Source organism: Macaca nemestrina, chromosome 13 (genome assembly GCF_043159975.1).
Source record: "Macaca nemestrina isolate mMacNem1 chromosome 13, mMacNem.hap1, whole genome shotgun sequence".
Classification (NCBI taxonomy): Eukaryota; Metazoa; Chordata; class Mammalia; order Primates; family Cercopithecidae; genus Macaca; species Macaca nemestrina.
The window spans coordinates 104,913,367-104,935,421 of NC_092137.1; the positions used below are offsets into that span (position 1 = coordinate 104,913,367).

General features: G+C 35.3%; 1 protein-coding gene across 1 annotated transcript in view; it reads right to left on the reverse strand.

Annotated features, from left to right (window-relative positions):
• Window positions 1-22,055, reverse strand: part of LOC105472026 (ankyrin repeat domain-containing protein 36A-like) — a 203,055-nt gene that overhangs the window by 170,913 nt on the left and 10,087 nt on the right. The window contains exons 5-11 of the mRNA XM_071077048.1: window positions 21,060-21,200; window positions 18,592-18,662; window positions 4,892-4,920; window positions 4,725-4,797; window positions 3,034-3,062; window positions 2,867-2,939; window positions 1,058-1,088 (exon numbers count right to left, since the gene is read on the reverse strand). Of these exons, the coding sequence (XP_070933149.1) occupies window positions 1,058-1,088; window positions 2,867-2,939; window positions 3,034-3,062; window positions 4,725-4,797; window positions 4,892-4,920; window positions 18,592-18,662; window positions 21,060-21,200 (447 nt within the window). The remainder of the gene's footprint in view (window positions 1-1,057; window positions 1,089-2,866; window positions 2,940-3,033; window positions 3,063-4,724; window positions 4,798-4,891; window positions 4,921-18,591; window positions 18,663-21,059; window positions 21,201-22,055) is intronic.

Consider the following 22,055-nt stretch of genomic DNA (forward strand, 5'->3'; position numbering starts at 1 on the left):
AAATCTCACTTCTGCAATTTACGGTATCCAAATAATTTTCTCCCTTTGAGTTTCAGGTTCTCCATCTGAACAACCACTTGATCAGGATGTTAAACCAGCATTCAAGTACTAGAGGATATTTTGTTTAGTCTCTAGGATTTCTTAACATTCTGAACTTCTGTGTACCTCTGAAATTGTCTGTAGGAAAATGGGGAATATTTAGCTGCCATAAATGAAAACTATAATAGAAAATCACAAACCCTTAGAGAAGCAGTAGAGAAAGTGAAAAGAAATCAAGAAAATATTAAAATGTCATAGAAGGAAAAATAAAGAATCCAGAAAATAAGAAAAAGCTTCAACGAACTAGGCAAGGTACTCACTTAAAGAGAAAACCAAAGTGGGTAGGCAGTAAGTAGAGAAATGAATTAGAAATATCCTTTTAATATAGGCTAAATACAGTTAATATTACATGAATTATATGTAAATATTCTGCGTGCACAGTCAGATAATATTTTTCTAGGACTGGCCTTGTCTTGCTAATGAAAAACTTAGGGTCCTGCGGCCACAGGTAACTGATATCTGCCTTTTAAAAAAATAAGTAATATGGTTACTACTGCCATTTCCAAAATATTTGGACAAATTTTTGGAGTAGACAGGCTTCTAAATAACACTCTAAAGAGAGTTAATATGTAACAAAATGTGACTTTCTGAATTGATCTGATGTAAATCAGTACCGTGATCCCATTGCCACATAGGTCTCTATCCATCCACACTTATGGGCAAAATAAGTGTTTTGAGAGCCAGGCAGGATGATGGTCAAATCATGGGTTGGCTACCTGTTAACTGTGGAATCACGAGCCAGTATTTCAACCTCTTTAAACCAGAGTTGCCTAATTAGTAAAAAAAAAAAATAATAATAGCACAAATAGTTTGTAAAGCTGTGTGAAGATGACATGACATGATAAATGTACATGTAATGTGGTGTCTCGCACAGAGCAGAACACTAAACGGATACTAGTTTCTATTCTCTCTATTCACTTAGTTAACATATCACTTTAAAAAATCTGTGAAATCATACCTGTTTAAACACTCTTTAGCAGGAGGAAGCACTATCAAACAAAAAGTAAAATGCATTTTAAATCAACAATTGGAACCTGTAGAATATTAAAAACATAAAAGAGCACAATGGCTTGTTCCTATAATCTCAGCTACTCAGAAGGCTGAGGCAGAAGTATCACTTGAGAAGCCCAGGAGTTTGAGACCAGCTTGGGCAACACAGAAAGACTCTATCTTTATTAAAAAAAATATTTTAAAAATTTAAAAATATCCTGTAGACAGGGCTTGGTGGGTCACGTCTGTAATCCTAGCACTTTGGGAGGCCAAGGTGGGTGGATCATTTGAGGTCAGGAGTTCGAGATCAGCCTGGCCAACATGGTGAAAGCCGGTCTCTACTAAAAATACAACAATTACCAGGTGTTGTGGCGCACACCTATAATCTCAGCTACTCAGGAGACTGAGACAGGAGAATCACTTGAACCCAGGAGGTGAAAGTTGAAGTGAGCCAGGATTGCACAAGTCTTTCATACAAAACATCAGAAGGATTTAAGCCATTATACTACAAATATTCATCATGTTCTTTGACTTGCCTGGTAATTGAACAGGTACACAATGACAATTACACTTTAGATGAATGTACACTTCCAAACTCCTCAGTGGAACTATCCCAAATTGATCTGCTTGGATATGTTTGGTGAATCCTGTTATATGATATTCATTATTTTTCATACCCATGTGGTATAATAATGAGCCTACACTTCTTGTATTTTCTAGTTTAGCCTTCAAAAAGTTTTGTCAATCACTCATGGCAACAAGGTATAATATACAAACCCAATCAAAATATATAAAAAATTATCAAATCTGATATACTTACACAAAATAAAGCCGCTAAAACCATTAGACATGAGTAAGCTTTTCCATTTGGAAATCACTCCAATATTCATTAAAAATAAATATTTTAGGGGTCAATTAACGAATTCAACATTATTTTTGTTTCTAAAATAGTCTGGTTTGAAGGATCATGTTATTCTCTAAAGTATTTTCATTAAATTGCCATTTTATCCAAAAGTTAGCTCTCTGCGCAACAAAGCCAATGTATGCATATTCACGTTTACCCTATGTGAACAACTAATACCAACAAAACATATATTTCTGATGCCCAATAGTAACAAAGAGGGGTAATGAGTCACCGTGGGCCATCCCAATTCTAGCACTCTTTCCTGCTTCCAGCAGTTCCTGGAGCAGCCAAAATCAAATCTTCTTTTATGCAAATATTCCAAATGCATCTGAAGTGAGTTCCATCAGCTTTCTTCAGCAGAAATCCCAAAACTGCAAAACTAACACCTTTTCCCTCCTTCCTGCCTCACAATCCCCTTCCTTGAGTAAAATAATTACAACATCAGAGGTCTCCTTAGTTCTCTTTCTACATTGTTTATAAGTTCTTCCAATCACTTCTTCCCTGTGGTTTTAGCAATATGATCTGATGCCTATAATTTTTATTACTTAATCTCTTTCTCCATCCCTTTATGATGGAAACCTGCAGGAGAATTAAAGCAAGAATATTCTGTCCTTGAGCCTGTTAGATCTTGCACTGCTCTCCAATCGTTCTTCTTGCCAATTTCCTTGTGGGGAAGGATATAATCTTACTACTCAGATCATGGCCAAGGACCAGCAGCATCAGCGTCACCCAAGTACTTATTACAAATGCAGAATCTCAGGCCTGCTGAATCAGAATGTGCAGCTTCAATGAGCCCCCTGCGATTTATTCAGGGAAGGGAAGTTCTCTTCTATCCTGAGTGAACATGACATTAAATGTGTATTGCAAAATTACCTGTCCCAGATTTTTCTCCATCCTTTATTTCTGTGGCTATATTTGAAACAGAATCTTTCTTTTCGCTTGTAGCCTGAATGAGATTTAAAACAAAATAATCAATAAGTAAACTACATTTCATAGACCATGCAGTTAATAGTTCAAAATATAAATGAGAGTGTAATTACCTTCAAGACTGGTTGTTTCTGAGAAGACACTGAAAAACAAAAGAGATACATAGTCAATCATATGTAAATATGGTAAATTTATCCCTACGTTCATGCAGTGTTAGCATCAAGCTGTATCCTCCTTCCTGTATTAGTGCAGGCTTTGATGTCTTCTACTTTGTGTCTTGGGACAGGAACATGACAGAAATATACTGAAGAAAACTGGAATACAGGCCTTTTGTAAGTGTATATATACACTTACAATTTCAAATGTGGTATAATTTGTCATATGTCTAAAACTAAAATGAAACAGTGTCAGTATCAATGCGGATTTGCCGAGTGGTGAGGACAAATGTGATCTAAAATCAGAGGAGCAACTCATACACCTGAGAGTTAATGTCAAAGCAGGTGGTACGTGCAACCGCATGTCTTTCTTGAAAGACATCAGAAAGATTTATACCATTAGACTACAAATATTTATCATGCTCTTTAACTTGCCCAGTTCCTGAGAAAGTACACTTCACGTCTCTTCAGTGGAAGTGTCCTAAATTGATCAGCTTGTGTATATGTTTGGTGAATCCTAGTAGATAATATTCATTATTTCTCACACTCATGTGGTGTAATAATTTGCCTAAGTTTCTAGTATCCTCTAGTTTAGCCTTTTGAAAGTTTCTTCATCCACTTGTGACAGAAAGGAGTAATATATAAACCTCAATAAAAAGTATTATCAATTATCAATTTTGACATACTTCTACAAAATAAAACTGCTACAAGCATTAGATAATAATAAGCTTTTACATTTGGAAACAGCTCCAATATTCATTGAAAATAACCATTTTAGGAGTCAATTGATGAATTCAACATTATTTTTGTTTTGAAAATAGTCTTGTTTGGAGTATCATGCTTTTCTCTAAAGCATTATCATTAAATAGCTATTTTATCCAAAAGTTAGCTCCTTGAAAAATGAAGCCAATGTAATCATATTTAAGTTTATCTTATTTTTATAACTAATATCAACAAAACAAGTATCTCTGATGCCTAATAGTAACAAAGAGGAATAACGAGTCACTGTGGATTATCCCAATTTTAGCACTCTTTCCTGTTTGCAGTAGTTCCTGGAGCTGCCAAAATCAGATCCTCTGTTATGCAAATATTCTAAACTCTTCTGAAGTTAGTTCACTCAGGTTTCCTCAGCAGAAACTGCAAAATTAAATAAATAACTTATTTTCCCTCCTTCCTGCTTCATAATCTCTCTTTTCTGAGGAAAATAATTATTACACCAATGGTCTTGTTACTTCTCATTCTACAGTGTTTATGTGTTGGTACGATCATCTCTTCCCTCTGGTCTTAGCAATACAATCTGATGCCTATAATTTCTATTACTTCATCTCTTTCTCCTTTCCCTCTTGATGGAAACATACTGTAGATTTAAAGCAAAATTATGTTTTCCCCTTAGTCTGTTATGTCTTGAACTGCTCACCAATGATTCTTCTTGCCAGTTTCAATATAGGGAAATGTATAATCTTACTACTCAGATCATGGCCAAGGACCAGCAGCATCAGCGTCACCCAAGTACTTATTACAAATGCAGAATCTCAGGCCTGCTGAATCAGAATGTGCAGCTTCAATGAGCCCCCTGCGATTTATTCAGGGAAGGGAAGTTCTCTTCTATCCTGAGTGAACATGACATTAAATGTGTATTGCAAAATTACCTGTCCCAGATTTTTCTCCATCTTTTGTTTCTGTGGCTACATTTGAAGCAGAATCTTTCTTTTCACTTGTAGCCTGAATGGGATTTGAAACAAAACAATCAATACATAAAGTATATTTCACAGACTATGCAGTTAATAGTTCAAAACATAAATGAATGTGTAATTACCTTCAAGGCCGGTTGTTTCTGGGAAGACACTGACAAGCAAAAGGGACACATAATCAATCATGTGTAAATATGATAAAGTTATCCATACATGCATGCAGTCTTAGCATCAAGCTGTATCCTCCTGCCTATATTAGTTTAGGTCTTTATGTTTTATATTTTGTGTCTTGGGACTGGAACATGACAGAAATACACTGAAGAAAACACGAATACAGGCTTCATGAAATATACACTTACAATTTCAAACGTGATATGATCTGTCATATGTCTAAAACTAAAATGAAACAGTGTCAGTATCAATGTGGATATGCTGGGGGATAAAAACAAATGTGGTCTAAAAACAGAGGAGCAACTGATACACCTGGGAATCAATGTCAAAGCAGGTGGTACACGCTCTCGCATGTCTTTAATGCAAGAGATCAGAAGGACATATACCATTATACTACAAACATTCATCATGCTCTTTAACTTGCCTGATAGCTAAGAAGGTACACAATTACAATGACACTTCAGCTGAATGTACACTTCATGTCTCCTCAGTGGAAGTGTCCTAAATTGATCAGCTTGGATATATGTTTGGTGAATTCTAGTAGATAGTATTCATTATTTCTCAGACTCATGAGGTGTAATAATTGCCTGTGTTTCTTGTGTCCTCTAGTTTAGCCTTCTAAAAGTCTTTTCATCCACTCATGGCAACAAGGTATAATATATAAACCTCAATAAAAAGTATCATCATTTATCAATATTAACATACTTCTACAAAATAAGACTGCTACAAGCATTAGATATTAATAAGCTTTTACATTGAGAAACAGCTCCAATATTCATTGACAATAACCATTTTAGGAGTCAATTAATGAATTCAACATTATTTTTGTTTCTAAAATAGTCTGAAGTATCATGTTATTCTCTAAGGAATTTTCATTAAATTGCTATTGTATCCAAAAGTTAGCTCCTTGAAGAACAAAGCCAATGTATGCATATTCATGTTTATTTCATTTGAATAATTAATATCAGCAAAATCTATGTCTCTGATTCCCAATAGTAACAAAGAGGAGTAATGAGTCACGTGGTTTATCTGAATTCTATACCCTTCCCTTCCTCTAGTAGTTTCTGGAGCAGCCAAAATCAAATCATCCTTTACACAAATATTCTAAAATGCATTTGAAGTGAGTTCAGTTATACTTAGAGTCGTAATTTTAAAAATAATTTTCTTTGTACTCATGAAGGCTCCTAATATTCCTACATTTCCTGGATTCAGCAGTTCAGCTCTTTTGCCATCTCTTTTTCCACTTTTGCAAAAACATAGACATCAAAGAAATAATGCATAATCAGATTCCCATGTAAATAAGTTAAACAAAATCTCTAAATAACCAGAGACTTATTTTATTATTAACTAACCAAATATATATATGTGCATATATATATATGCACATATATATATATGTGCATATATATATATATGCACATATATATATATATGTCATGATTGCCAAGATTATTGACAGTTACCCTTTTAGTACTCAAGAAATGCATTCTTTGATTCCTTGTTCCTAAAGCTAGTTTGATATGATATACCATAGAGGTATCTCTGGTCCTTTTATGAAATAACTACCTCAGTAAACACAGCTTTCCTAAAGAAAAAAAAAAAAAAAAACTTTTTCTAGATTAAGCATCCCAATATGCTAACTGACATGAATGAAGCGCATATCATTGATGTGCAAAACTTATAGGGAGAAGAAATGAGACCCTGTGGGTCACCCTCATCCTTCTAACTTCTGCTTTCCATTAAGTGACTTTCCACAAGTCTCCTCATCAGAAACCTCCAAATTACCTAGCTAGATGCTTTGTTTACACCTGCCCAATTTGACATACACTCTTTTTCATTCATAAATCTAATATCCATATTGGTGGACTTCGTTCTTTGACCTCCACATTCATTTCTTCATTATTCTCACCACTGTATTGGGACATCTGTACAATCCCATACAGACACATGTGAAGATAAGGTTTTGCTTTATTAAAATGTTAAATGTGTCAGACACGTGACTAACATGTACAAATTCCTTCTTCACAAAAGCAGCCCCATGGCCTCCTCTCTCCCATAGACACTCTGTTTCACAGCTGTTCTTCACTCACATCCGTTTGAGTATCTATCGTCTCTCATTTTGTCTCTATGCTTTCACTTCATATTACGAGTTATTATCGTAGGCTCACCCATCTACCTTACCTATTTTCCTCTCCAGGAGACAGTACTGAGCAGTAAATTAGAATCTTCCAGGATATGAACACTTTTATATACACAAGACTTTGTGGAGCTATTTTATGTTTAACTATGAATAAAACCACTATTTCTATGCCTTCCAGAGAAACGGGCTCTGAAATGTTATTGAACGTAACCTATTTAAAAACTTCTTTAACTACAATCACACTGTCTCTCCTCAATGCACCAATATCTTCAGAAATAACTTGTGAAGACTTGAAAACATGTCAGTAATTGACATGAAAAATGAAGCACTGACATAATTTTTTGCAGATATAAATAAGACACGTTGAGATCCTTACTAGATCTGAGAAGAGTGCCATGAGACAGGAAATAAATATGGAACAAAAATATTTTCATTTGTAATGAAAATTATTCTATTTACAGTTTTCAGAAGAGAAAAAATACACACACACACACACACACACACACACACATTCACACACAAAAAACAGAGCAATATGGCTTTACAGGGTGTTTTGTCTTCAAGGCCCTATTTGTCATTTGACATCCGGAAACAATCTATAAGGATCAACAAAGGGGTTCGAAATTGTGACCTGAGTAGTTTAGAGTTTAACATTCATGAAGAGGAACCGAGAGGACAAGGAACACTTTGACCATTGGCCATTTCCTCTCCTTACTGACATTCTCTGAAAAGCACACACTGGATTTTCTCAGGGTTATGACATGTCAAAAAGACATGCTTTAAGGGGGAAACAGGTGCAATCAGCACAGCCATGGGAGAGATACAGCTATGCTTGCTAGGATTTCCAATACTTCTGTTTCATTTCTAATATAGTACAAATCAATAAAAGCAACCACATGAGCATATCCATGTTGGTATGTCATCATATTTAAGTTGATATGGTATCAGCACGAAGAGAGCATAATATGCTGTAGTTACCACATGGAATATCATGAGATCATATAATAAATCAAGAAATACCTCACTGGGTCAATGTGAATAGACAGATTTTACAAAGACCAAGTTGCAGTCATTTTGTGCACTGCCTGAACTTTTCTACAAGTTTTTAATACACAAAATCAAGTTCTACATGTTATCTATGAATGTGCACATATGTGGTAAGAGGTTTCTAATGTGCATTTGGGTGATTTCTCTTTGATTTTTTTTTTAATTTAATTCAAGCTCTTGGTTACACGTCATCAATAAGTTTTATTGGTATAGAAAACTCTAAGACCATAACAGCTCAGAATCACTGTCTTAAAAGGCTATGTCTACCAGAGTCAGGAAAGCATGACTACTTACTTTCTTCATTTTTAAAACTCACAGGTACTCCACACACACTCCCAAATAAAACTGCATACAAGTTCTTTAGTTTAATTAGATCCCATTTGTCAATTTTGGCTTTTGTTGCCGTTGCTTTTGGTGTTTTAGTCACGAAGTATTTGCCCATGCCTATGTCCTGAATGGTACTGCCTAGGTTTTCTTCTAGGGTTTTTATACTTTTAGAACTTACTTTTAAGTCTTTAATTCATCTTGAGTTAATTTTTGTATTAAGTGTAAGGAAGGAGTCCAGTTTCAGTTTCCTGCATAAGGCTAGCCAGTTTTCCCAACACCATTTATTAAATAGGTAATCATTTCCCCATTGCTTTTGTCAGGTTTGTCAAAGATCAGAGGGTGTAGACGTATGGCATTATTTCTGAGGCCTCTGTTCTATTCCATTGGTCTATATATATCTGTTTTGGTACCAGTACCATGCTATTTTCATTACTGTAGCCTTGTCGTATAGTTTGAAGTCAGGTAGCATGATGCCTCCAGCTTTGTTCTTTTTGCTTAGGATTGTCTTGGCTATATGGGTTCTTTTTTTGGTTCCATATGAAATTTAAAGTAGTTTTTTCTAATTCTGTGAAGAAAATCAATGGTAGCTTGATGGGTATAGCATTGAACCTACAAATTACTTTGGGTAGTATGGCCATTTTCAAATTACTGATTCTTCCTATCCACGAGTATGGAATGTTTTTCCATTTGTTTGTGTCCTCTTATTTCCTTGAGTGGTGGTTTGTAGTTCTCCTTGAAGAGGGTCTTCAAATCCCTTGTGAGTTGTATTCCTTGCTATTTTATTCTCTTTGTAGCAATTGTGTATGGGGGTTCACTCATGATTTAGCTCTCTATTATTGGTGTATAGGAATGCTTGTGATTTTTGCACATTGATTTTGGATCCTGAGACTATGAGGAAGTTGCTTATCAGCTGAAGGAGATTTGGGGCTGAGACAATTTGTTTTCTAAATATACAATCATATCGTCTGCAAACAGAGACAATTTGACTTCCTTTCTTCCTATTTGAATACTGTTTATTTCTTTCTCTTGCCTGATTGCTCTGGCCACAACTTCCAATACTATGATCAGAGTGAACAGGCAACCTACAGAATGGGAGAAAATGTTTGCAATCTCTCCATCTGACAAAGGCCTAATATCTAGAATCTACAAGGAACTTAAACAAATTTACAAGAAAAGAACAAACAATCTCCTCAAAAAGTGGGCAAAGGATATGAACAGACACTTCTCAAAAGAACACATTTATGCAGCCAACAAACATCTGAAAAAAAGCTCATCATCACTGATCATTAGAGAAATGCAAGTCAAAACCACAATGAGATACCATCTCATGCAGTGGAAACAACAGATGCTGGAGCAGATGTGGAGAAATAGGAATGCTTTTACAATGTTGGTGGGAGTGTCAATTAGTTCAACCATTGTGGAAGACAGTGTGGTGATTCCTCAAGGATCCAGAACCAGAATCCCATTATTGGGCACATACTCAGTGTGTGTGTGTGTGCGTGTGTATGTGTGTATACGCAGTGGTTTGTTCCTATAATCTCAGCTACTCAGAAGGCTGAGGCAGAAGTATCACTTGAGAAGCCCAGGAGTTTGAGAACAGCCTGGGCAACATAGCAAGACTCTTTATTAAAAAAAAAAAAAATCACGCAGGCCGGGCACAGTAGTTCATGCCTGTGATCTCAGCATATTGGGAGGCCACAGCAGGTGGATCACTTGAGGTCAGAAGTTTGAGACCAGCCTGACCAAACATGGTAAAACCCCATCTCAACAAAAATACAAAAAAAATAGCCTAGTGTGGTAGCACACATATGTAATCCCAGCTCCTCGGGAGGCTGAGACAGGAGAATTGCTTGAACCCAGGAGGTGGAGGTTGCAGTGAGCCGAGATTGTGCCATTCCACTCCAGCCTGGGTGACAGGGTGAGATTTCATCTCAAAAGAAAAAACAAGAAATCATGAACTTTGTACATGCTTTAGACCTTGTAGGAAAAAAAGTGTAAGACTTTGATGCTTTATTACAGAGACTCTCATGATTTGTTACAAAGCAGTACTTTAGAAACATACTTGGAGGTTATACTAAAATTATTAGTTGTACTATTTGTAGGTAACTAATGAATTAAGAACTCTTATTTCCTTTCTTATGTGCTTAGCATATACTTATCAAATGCAAAGAAGAATATATTATCAAAATTTGTTACAAGTGAATTGCAGTATAAAATAGTCATAATTCTAACAGAATCATATCAGACTGACAGAAAATGGCATCATTAGTAGAATCAATATAATGAGCAGACAGTGTCAAAGAACATGATTTCTGGACAAATGAACCAGGAGCAGCTAGAACAGAGTACACAGTAGTCCCCCTTATCTGCTGTATGTGTAGAAAACACATATTCAATATAATGTTCCTCTTCTCTCACACCACAACAACAATCATCAACACAGAAGATTTCTGTGACCAAATGTGTATATTTCCCCAGCAACAAGCAAACAATTCCGTGGCAGACACCAAATGGGTGCCCTCTAATTCTGACACTATCTACTTGGGGATTGTGCCAGATCCCACAGGTTGAGGGCTCAGTACCACAAGGCTATTCCCCCACAGCAGTCACAAGTCTGGGCCTCCAGAACTTCCAATCAACTTCCAGGTGGACTTCAAGTTGGGTTTCCCAGGACCCCCTCTTTGCTTTGATTAATTTACTAGAGTGGCTCAGAGAACTCATTGAAACACATTTACCAGTTTCTTATAAAGAATATTCAAGGATACAGATAAAGAGATGCATAGTGCAAGATATGGGGGGAAAGTAACGTGCTTCCATGTCCTCCCAGGGCACTCACTCTCTGGGAACATCCATGTATTCTCCATACACCTCCATGTATTGGAGAGTTTCCAGGTAGCTGAATACAGCTATCCCGATGCTCTCCAAATCCAATCCTTTTGGGATTTTATGAAAGCTTCATTACATACACATGACTGATTATTGAACATTCAGCCCCTCTCACATCCCAGGAGGTGAAGGGTGGGGCTCAAAGTCCCAACCCTCTATTCACACCCTGATCTCTCTGATGATGGGCCCCACCCTGAAGCCATCTGGAAGCTGCCTGCCATGAGTCAATCATTAGCATACAAATGACATCATGTTGGAAATTCTGAGGATTTTAGGAGTTGTATGACAGAAAATGGGGTTGAAGACCAAATATATATTTCATAATATGACATTGGTGGTTTAGTCACTGACATAATCTGTTCCTAACATCCAACCAACGATATTATCATGGCTCACGGATCCAAGATAATGTGAAGCAGATGATCTTCTTTCTGACATACAGTCAAATAGAAGGTCAATAGTAGCCTAAGACTACATGGCAATGTCTACTACATTCGCCTCACTTATCACATAGCCATTTTATTATCTCACATCAGTGCAGAAAGTAGGGTGACTATAGTACATGATACTTTGTGAGATCACATTCACATAACTTTTATTACAGTATATTGTTACAATTGATCTACTTTACCATTAGCTATTATTAATCTCTTATTGTGCCTAATTTATGCATTAAATTTTATTATAGATATATATGTATTTTTAAAAATTACTGTACACATAGAGTTCAGCACTATTCATGTTTTCAGGCATTCATTAGGGGTCTTGAAATGCATCCCCCATGTGTAAGAGGAAATTACTGTACTTATTGTGTTGAAACACAACAGTTTCTCCACCTCTTCAGTTTAAACTGTTTAGGATAAAGCACTCTAATTCAAAAAATCTAGGTCTATGAAAACTGCACTCTATTCTACGGCAAAACACAGGATACAGACCAGGGTCAAGGATCCCTGCAAAGACTTTTCGGCTGCCAGTGCAGAAGAGCCTAAGAGAGATCAGTGTCCTTACTTTCACTAATCCTTTCCTAGGGAAGATTCTGGTGAGTTTGCTTAGTTCTAGCTGTTCATTCACCCTATGTAGGGCACAAACAATGCTTAAATTCAGCTTTCATTTTACCTCCTTCAAAAAAACACACACAGAGAAAATATCACTCCCTTAAAAGCTTATCCAATCTGAGTCTTGTCTCCTCGTCAGAGAGAAGCTTATACAGAAACACTGGGTAGGTACGGCAAGTTGCCAGGGAGTACTTTCTCATATATAAAATATACATAAAGGAACCGTAAACTCACTGGAGCTACCAAGATGTGCCAACAGTTGTCCCCCTACCTAATGGGAAAAACAACAACAACAAATCTTTGTCACTTCATGTAAACAAAACTAGTAGGACTCTCTTGGCATTTTTCACAATGGAAAACCTAGTTATAAGTGAGCCATGCTATAATAATATTATATACTGTTTTCAAACCGATCACTCAAAGAAAGAAGGTCAATAAGAAACATATTTGTATGCCTATAGTATTCACTAGCTGATCTTATTTCCAGTTGCAAGGTAAATAGGAAAGACTTTCTGACTCCAGTTTTATAAAGTACAGCCTCTCGAGATTGTCCCTTTCCACTGCTAGTCTATCTGGACCCACCTCACAGAGAAGGATGATCCAGTCAGTGCTGTGTAGTATGCAGCATGAAGTCATTTTCCTCAACCCTCCCATTATGTGGCAAATGTCTATATAAATTATGCTTTTTCAACATCTAAAGCATATGCCATTAAATTCTACATTAATAAGCTAAAAGCAAAAAAGCACAATGGATAGCTCAATTGAATACATTGTTATCTTGGAAATTTATGGTTTTTAATATTGAAAAAGATATCCACTATATTATCCTTAATATAAGACTATGCTGGACATATCAAAACTATGGAGACAGCAGAAATATTAGTAGTTGACAGGGGTTAGTTGGGAGGGAGGAATAAAAAAAGAGAGACAAATTTCAGGGCAGCGTAAGTATTCTAAGATGCTACAATGGCGGGTACATTTATTATACATTTGTCCAACTTTAAAGAATGTACAATACAAAGAGTGAACTTAAATATAAACTATGGACTTTGGTGATTATTACGATGCGTCAATGTAAGATTCTCAGTTGTAACAAATGTACCACTCAGGTGGGAGATATTGATAATGGGGGGAGCTATGCATGTGTGGAGGGATGGCGTATATGAAAAATCTCTTTAGGTTCTTTTCAATGTTGCTGAGAATGTAAAACTGCTCTTAAAATAAAGTTATTAATTTTTTTTAAAAGATTGTCACTGAATCTTCTATTACCATATATTGTAGCAAGATGTACTCAATTTGAAACAGAATATGAATATTCTCTCCAGAATTATAGTATATAAAAATACATAAAGCAAATAACTTAACTGTATTAACAGGCAAGAAAATAACTGATAAATGATTGATTTTTTAAATTTCATAATTATAAACAAAAATTTAACAAAATGTAAAACAAAACTGAACCATCTATATAATTAAAATGAAACAAATCTTTTAATTTTAAATCAGAAATCATTACTTATTTTATCTAACCATTTTACTGAAAGGTTAATCAAATAAGAACAGATTATAATTATCTAATATTGCCATAGTAACTTCGGTATAGAAACCTGTTAAATATTCACCAAAATTCCAAAATCTAACAGCACAGAAACTTAATATTTCATATTAAGTTGCAACTGACACACATGAAATAAGCACCATGCTATGTTATATCACCATATTATTCACTATTAAATAGAATTTTTAAGACAATAACTAAAATTAAGTTGGGGCTATAACTGCTGTGAAAAAAATAATTCATATAACAGTCATAAGACTGTCATTCTTAGAAAAGCCTGCATGCAAAATTGGCCCTTTGCTGCTGTTTGGAAATTTGCATTTTAAAGGTTTGTCACCGTTTCCTAACTGAGAAAAGTAGCTCACTGTGCCTAAACTGTTTGCATAAACAATGTGGCTGACTCTGAGCAGCTGCTTTTCTTGTGGAAGTGTGGAATTCTTGTACCTGTGTGAGAGAGAATGCCTACGTAACCAGCTTCCATAAAAACCTTGGCTACTGTGTCAGTCTCTAGTCAGACTCATACTGGTAGACACCACCGCCTATGTGCTGTCAAAATTCCAGGCTACAGGAATTCGGCACATCCTGGTAACTCCACAGGAGAGGGCTCCTGGAAGCTTGTGCCTGGCTTCCCCAAGACTTGCCACATGCCCCTTTGCCCTGAGCCAGTTTTACTTTGTATTCTTTCACTGAAACAAATCAAAGCCCTGAGTAGGACTGTTTGCTGAGTCCTTCCAAGTGAATCACTAAACACAGAAGTGGTCTTGGGAAACCCCAACACTACTGCATTATATGAAATGAGTTTTCTTTTAGGTGATATGACATGTGACTACAATCGGAAGGCTGTTTATAAAATACCTTTCCCTAATCTGTTTTCCTTGACAGTTGCCTTTGAGATTCCTTTATTTCCACATGAATAAATCCATAAAGGAATAGAAATAATTATGCCAAAAAAAAATGAAAAACAAGCAGCAATCTTATTTTAACCAGAATAAAAAATTGAGAATATGGATGATTAAAAATATATTCCATAGTATGAAAGCTTCTAGAAGAGAAACAAAAAGATCACCGTCAATTGTCTTCAACTCAGCAAGGTTTCTTTTGTAATAATTGGGGATCAGGCCAGGTGCAATGACACGCACCCGTACTCCCAACTACTCCAACGGCTGAGGCAGGAAGATTGCTTGAGACCAAAAGTTCGAGGCTGCAGTGGAGATTGTACCTGTGAATAACCACTGCACTCCAGCCTGGGAAACAGAGGGAGATCCTGTCTCTAAAATGTATCAGTAGGCTGGGGACGGTGGCTCACACCTGTAATCCAAGCACTTTGGGAGGCTGGGGCAGGTGGATCACGAGGTCAGGAAATGGAGACCATCCTGGCTAACAGGGTGAAACCCCATCTCTACTAAAAATATAAAAATTAGCTGGGCGTGGTGGCGCACACCTATAGTCCCAGCTACTTGGGAGGCTGAGGCAGGAGAAGCACTTGAATCCAGGAGGCAGAGGTTATAGTGAGCTGAGATCATACCACTGCACTCCAGCCTGGGCAACAGAGCGAGACTCAGTCTCAAAAAAAATCTATTAGTAAAAACATACATAAAATAATTTGCATCATTCAGGTCATTGTGATAATTATAGAAATATATGTAGCCATTGGATATAGTATAATACTGTACTATTGATCATAGAGCTCATTTAATTTGTTTCTAATTTTTTTTCTTAAGTTCTTACAAAACTAAAAATATCTAAAACTAAAAACCATCTGTTAAAGGCAATTCTTCACAGAACAGGTCAAAAAGTCAAAAACTGCATTTAAAATGTAGGATGAGTTATCCACTTCTCCTCCCAAACAGTGGATTTTTATTATTAAGGGTCAATAGGACTTTAATATTATCTGGGGGAATAAAGGAAGTTATGGACCAGCACAATGACTCGTGACTATAATTCCAGCACTTTGGGAGGCTGAGGCAGGAGGATCACTTGAAACCAAAAGTTTGAGACTGGCCTGGGCAACAGAGAGAGATCCTTGTCTCTAAAAAGCAAAAGATAAAAAAGTTAGCTTCGTATGGTGGCATATGCTTGTAGCAGTCTCAGTGAGTTAGGAGGCTGAGTTAGGAGGGTCACTTCAACCCAGAAGTTTGAGGCTGCAGTGAGCTATGATCACACTATTGCACTCCAGCCTGGGGAACAGCAAAAGACTCAATCTCAAAAAAAAAAAAAAAAAAAAATCAAGAAAGTTTTATATAGATGGTTAAAGGTGTGGTAATCCAACTGACCAAATATTCCAGCTAAGTAACAGATTAGCAATATTTGAAGAAATATAATACCAGAAAAGTGTTTTACATTAAAACTATGTCAAGTTTGAAAATTTAAAAGACACCTTAAGTGTCTTAACTTGATTTGAAAATTTAAAAGACATTTAAAGTTTGAAAATTTAAAAGAAACTTAAAATCTTAAAGAACCATCATCACTTACACTGTCATTGTGCTAAAGATATAAAGAAGTTTAGCATTAAAGATTAATAGAATACCAGATATACTTGAGAATAAGTAGCTAATTCTCTTAAAAGAAAATTATATATAGTTGTCAAAAATACCTATGTTAGAAATGTGTTCTAATAATATTTTCTTTAGGGATGAAATTCAAATGTGTTCTAATAATATTTTCTTTAGGGATGTGTTCTAATAATATTTTCTTTAGGGATGAAATTCAAAAGAAAACAGTAAAAGCTGAGCTATTAGAAGAGGTCATGAAAAGGGAATTGCACTAAAACAAAGTGTGCCAGAACACAGAGACTTGGTATATTTAGCACATCACCTTATATTTTTCTCCATGACATTAGATAAAAGATGTCAGCTTCTCCAAACTGCTCGTCTGTAAACTACTTCTGATTGAAACTCGAAACTCTCGAAATGTGGCTGTGTTATGATTCCATGTCGGAGGGAGTCTGGATGTATGTGCTTTGGACAAGCTGGGTCCAGTTACTGCTGCCAGACTTTTGTTTCAGAATGCATCCAGAAGAACTTATCAGGGATTTCAGTACAAATTAAGTATTTCCACAAGGAGCTGATAAGAAGACCACAGTTTTTCTCACACATTACCCTTAGGTTTTGACAATTCAGTAAAAGTGTGGGCACATGTACTCAGAAGTCAAGACCATTTTCCCTGACCCTGTGCATGTAGCTTCTGCAGTTACAAAAGAGTTAGGCGGGATCTTGGTAGATTTATTCCTCCATATTTGGACACCAGACATACCAATCACATCAGTGGCCCACATTACACCTCAAAAATGGTTCTATTGAAAGGGGCACCGCCAAAGAGCTTTTAAAAGTTAAATCTAATTGACTTTTTAGTAATCTTACTTGTTAGAATTCATACTCCCTACTTGAAGTTCTCACATTTTTTATTTTTGCAACATCACTTCCTCTGACTCCTCTCCTACTTTTCTCTAGCCACTGCTTTCTCCTTTACCAACTCTTTTTTTTCTGGGGGCGGGAGGGAATGTTAACATTCCCAGGGTTTTGTCACTGGATGCCTTCTCATTCTACATCTGCATCATGGACAGCTCATTGAGATCGCTGACTTTGCCTAATAATTATAATAACATCATTCTACGTCTGCAACTCCAACCTCAGAGTTGGAGGGAAGGGAAGTTATTCTTCCCTATTGACCAGCTGTACTTCTCCATTCACTGAACATGTCCTACTCCTTTCTCATGTGCAGTATAAAGGCTGGTACACAACCTGGAAACGTATGAATGATCCAAGAGTTCTCTCTCCCCACTAATGTTTTACATTCAGTAAATCATGTTAACTGTACCTCTTTTCTGTTTTTGCTTTATATTTCTACTGCCACCAAATAAATATGTTTATATTTCCTAGATCAAGATGGGCTCTTCACTGATGGTTTTCACAGGAAAAAAAACCCTACCAACTCTTATTGTTTTTATAAATAAAAAATTAAATAAAACAAAGAAGGCCTGGCAAGAAAAAGACCAACATTTTAAAATGAGTAAATGGAGTAAATTTACTTTATTTTACCATGAATGGGTGAATACCTTACACTAGACTGATAGTAGTTTAAGGACTGAACTACAAGGAAACTACAGCTTTAACTACTGCAAAAGCTTCTTTTCTCTAGCTTACTTTCTTGTACTCAGAATACAATATGTTTAATACATATAACATACCAAATATGTATTTTCAACAGCATGGGGATTGGCAGCACTAAATCCCATGCTGTTGAAGGGTCAACTGTAATTATTGATTCAGTTACTAACTGCAAAGAATTTATTTTACAAATTAAATAGAAGTTCTAATTATATAAAAAGTCTAATTCATTATAACGTGACTATAAAGAAAACATATAATAACTTTAAAATTTTCTTATTTACACAAAAAGATTATCTAGACTATTAGGAACCATAATTAAACAATAATTTTTTTCAAACAATACTGAGAGTATAAATTACCTACAATTAACTTTTTAAATAATTATAAAATCTAGACTACTAAGAAAGTATTTTTTTAAAGCGTGCAATTTAAACAGTGATTTTTTTAAACTGCTTTTTTGTAACCAGAACATCTTTATTCTTTTTTATCCGTGGTAGTACCATCAAGAGTAATTCACTATCAGAAATCTTACCTGGATTGCTATTTATAGGAAGCTCTTCAGATGTCTTTTCTCTTTTGTATTCAGAAATTAGTCTGAAAATGCTATGTATAAAAACAAATGAAATTAATATTTTAATACTATTATCAAAAACATTTACCAAATATACTAAATTATTAGAGTATCTTAAACAATATCAGGATGTTAATTATCCTATACACTTCTCTTCTATAAGCTCTACAAACTTCTTAGTACCTTTCTAATTAAATAATAAAAACAGGTGAAGTACTCATGAAGCAAGCGCAGCAAACTATCTCACGTCGGCTTGACGTAATGGAAAGTCACCTTCCTGGCTCTTACTGGTAGGTCCTGGCTCTATAGCCAACAGGTATTTGCTCTTGTAAGTTGCTTCTCTTAGGCGCCACGTCTTCTTTTAGATTTTACTGACTTCTTTCACTAGGTTGTTATATAGGTTTAATGAAGTAGCATTTTTAACATTCACAGAGAAATAGTAAAGCAGTGGAATTTGCTCTTGAACTTTATTGCTGAAACTATTCTGAAATCCCAAATCAAACCCAATGTGTAGTTTTTCATAGGTTCTAATATTTAAATGCTTCTGTTTAAGAAAAATGTTAAGTCCTAATTTTGCTTTATTGTTCTATTATTTGTGGCTTATAATTAAGGGCATCTCAACCATTTCATAATTTTTAAATAAACTTATTTATGAATACATTATTTCATTAAAATAGGTAACATGATTGTTCACTATTATTGAGCTCATCAGTTCCAAGGGCAGAAAATTAACAGATGTCAAGATCTGGCTTGAGCTACCACTATTACTTCTCTACAGACTCTAACTGAACATCAGATGTTTGCTAGAATGATGGTTAATCGCCATCAGTGATGTTATCTCCAACTGACATGGAAGACAAAACCCTACTTTCATGTTTTTTAAGTTCCATGAAATAGATGAAAATTGACATTTTCTCATTTCCAAGATACATACTAACAAAATATTTACACAACACCCCCTGTGTTACTTACCTCCATTCTCAGTTTATAGATCACCTTACACAAATATTTTTGTAGTGAAAAATCACAATTCTAATATAAGGTGCCACCCACTTTGTTTTGATTCAAACTGTTACTTAGCTAGCCAGCAAACAGTCAAGTGACCTTCCCGTGACTGCAAGATTATGAAATGCTTCACCATGCTAATTTTCTCTGTATTGTTCCAATTTTAGTATTTGTGCTGCCAAAGCAAGCACAAAGCCTTACTTTTACATATAAATGCTGATAAGTCATGGATGAGGCTTAGCTCTGTTAAATCTAACTAAGCAACTTGAGACTCAAATAATTCTGATGAATGGCTTCCTATGAGGTAGAATCTTAAAAACTTGAGATAGTGATGCAAGCAGCTTGAGAGATCTTCATTATTAAAGAAAACAGATCACTTAAGGGGCCAACCACAAGCGGATGCCTACTACTCTAAGGAAAGATGGCATAGAAGCTTCCCCTACCTGAGAAAAGCTCTTACACTGTTTATTTAAAAAGTGTCAGGGTACAGATCTGGTAGCAATAAAGAAAAAAACCATGATCTCTTTCTACAACATTATTTGAATATCTCTGACAGCTTAGAACTATCCCAACTAATATTTGCTTTAAAGAGAAAAAAAAAAAAGGGACTCAAAAATAACTCACCATGAAGGTCTAGAAGCCCAGGCTAAAATGTGGGCTTTACATCAGGTTTTGAGTGTGGGTGAAAGTGTCAATTTGCTCAGTATGTGTGCTGATAAAGTTAGAATATCCAGCCAACAGAGCAAGGTTCTGCTGTTTTGGAAACAATAAGCATATAAGTATGTGCAAGCGAACTAAAAAAAAGTATGTGTAAGTTTGAAGCCTTTTTATGGATCAACATGAAGATTGGTGGCAAAGGTTAATCATTACCAGACTACAAGAGTTCTTTCAATGGCAAGAAAGCAGCAACAGAATCAATGAAAACAAAGCAATGATTAGAATATCCTTTCCCCTTCTCCTTCTGACTTGTAGAAACTCATTGTCTTCCTTGGACTTAAGGAACCCCATAGGTTCTTGAAAAATTCAAGGATCGGGCTATAGCAGATGGTCCCCAGTAAACAGCACAAGGTTTTTTGATAAGCTGGACATTTTGAGACCCAAATAACTAATTAGAAAAATCAAAGATGTGAAACTACTTTATCCTATGCTTGAAATAAAATGAACAACATTGGAATCCCTAAGGAGAAAAGTCCTAAAAGTTTCAATATCAAGAATCCTGCACCTACTGCTACTTATCTAGTCTTTTGCTTGATTTCTGGCTGACGAAGTTGCACAACTCTTGAAAACTTAAAAACTTGAAAATTTGTCGCTTGAAAACTACTTGAACCAAATTATGAAATCTCACCTGATATACAAGATGCAGTTGTTACAATTATTTTAAACTTCAATTTAGTGTTCACTAGCCTTTTTATGTAAAGACTTACACTTTATTATGAGTCTCAATCGCATAATCTTCTGCAGTCTTTCCATATGCATCTCGAGAAAACACATCAATATTGTGCTGCTTCAGAAGAAGAATGACTATATCTTTTTCACCAAGAGTAACAGCAAGTATGAGGGCTGATCTAAAATAACAGAGAGGTAATTAAAAACTTTAATGACATTTTAAAAGCTAAGTTTAAATACTTTATCAACTTAATATGTTGCCTGTCCATGCAGAATTAACCCAATTACATGTACTAAGAAGCAAGCATCTTGGGTGCTCAAGGGTTTATCTTTGTAAATTACCACAAAGGTTAAAAGCAAGGAACAAATAGGAAGCCTCTTGTCCCACTGTGGTATGACATAAAGTTGCTAACTGAAAGTCCTTTGATGGGCAAGAAACTATGCTCAGGTCACCTATCTACAGTAGGCAAATTTAAGTGAAAAATTATTCATTTCTTCCCTAGTCTGATATTATGTATTATAATGCAAAATCAGCTAAGGGGTCAGATAAGAGCTATCTGCAGGCTTGAAACAATAATATTAATAGGAATGCTAATAGTAGTCGTAACTTCAGTTAATGATGCTGATAAGCATGTGCTAGGCATTAAACACCATATATATATATATATATATATATATATATGGAGGATAATAATGTATCCTTCAAGGGTGGTTGTATAAGTAACATCATATATGTAATATATATTTTATGTATATATATTATATATACACAATATATATAAATTTATACATATAAAAAAATATATTTTATATATTTTATATATATAATAAATATTGTATATTATATATTAGACATTACGTTATGTTGCTTACATTATATACTTACACATTACAACGTGTGTATATATAATATATATTATATATTATATTCACATATGTGTGTGTGTATACATGTGTGTGTGTATAAAATATATATATATACACACACACACACATATATATAAGCACATACTTATATGCTCAGCCATTGTTTC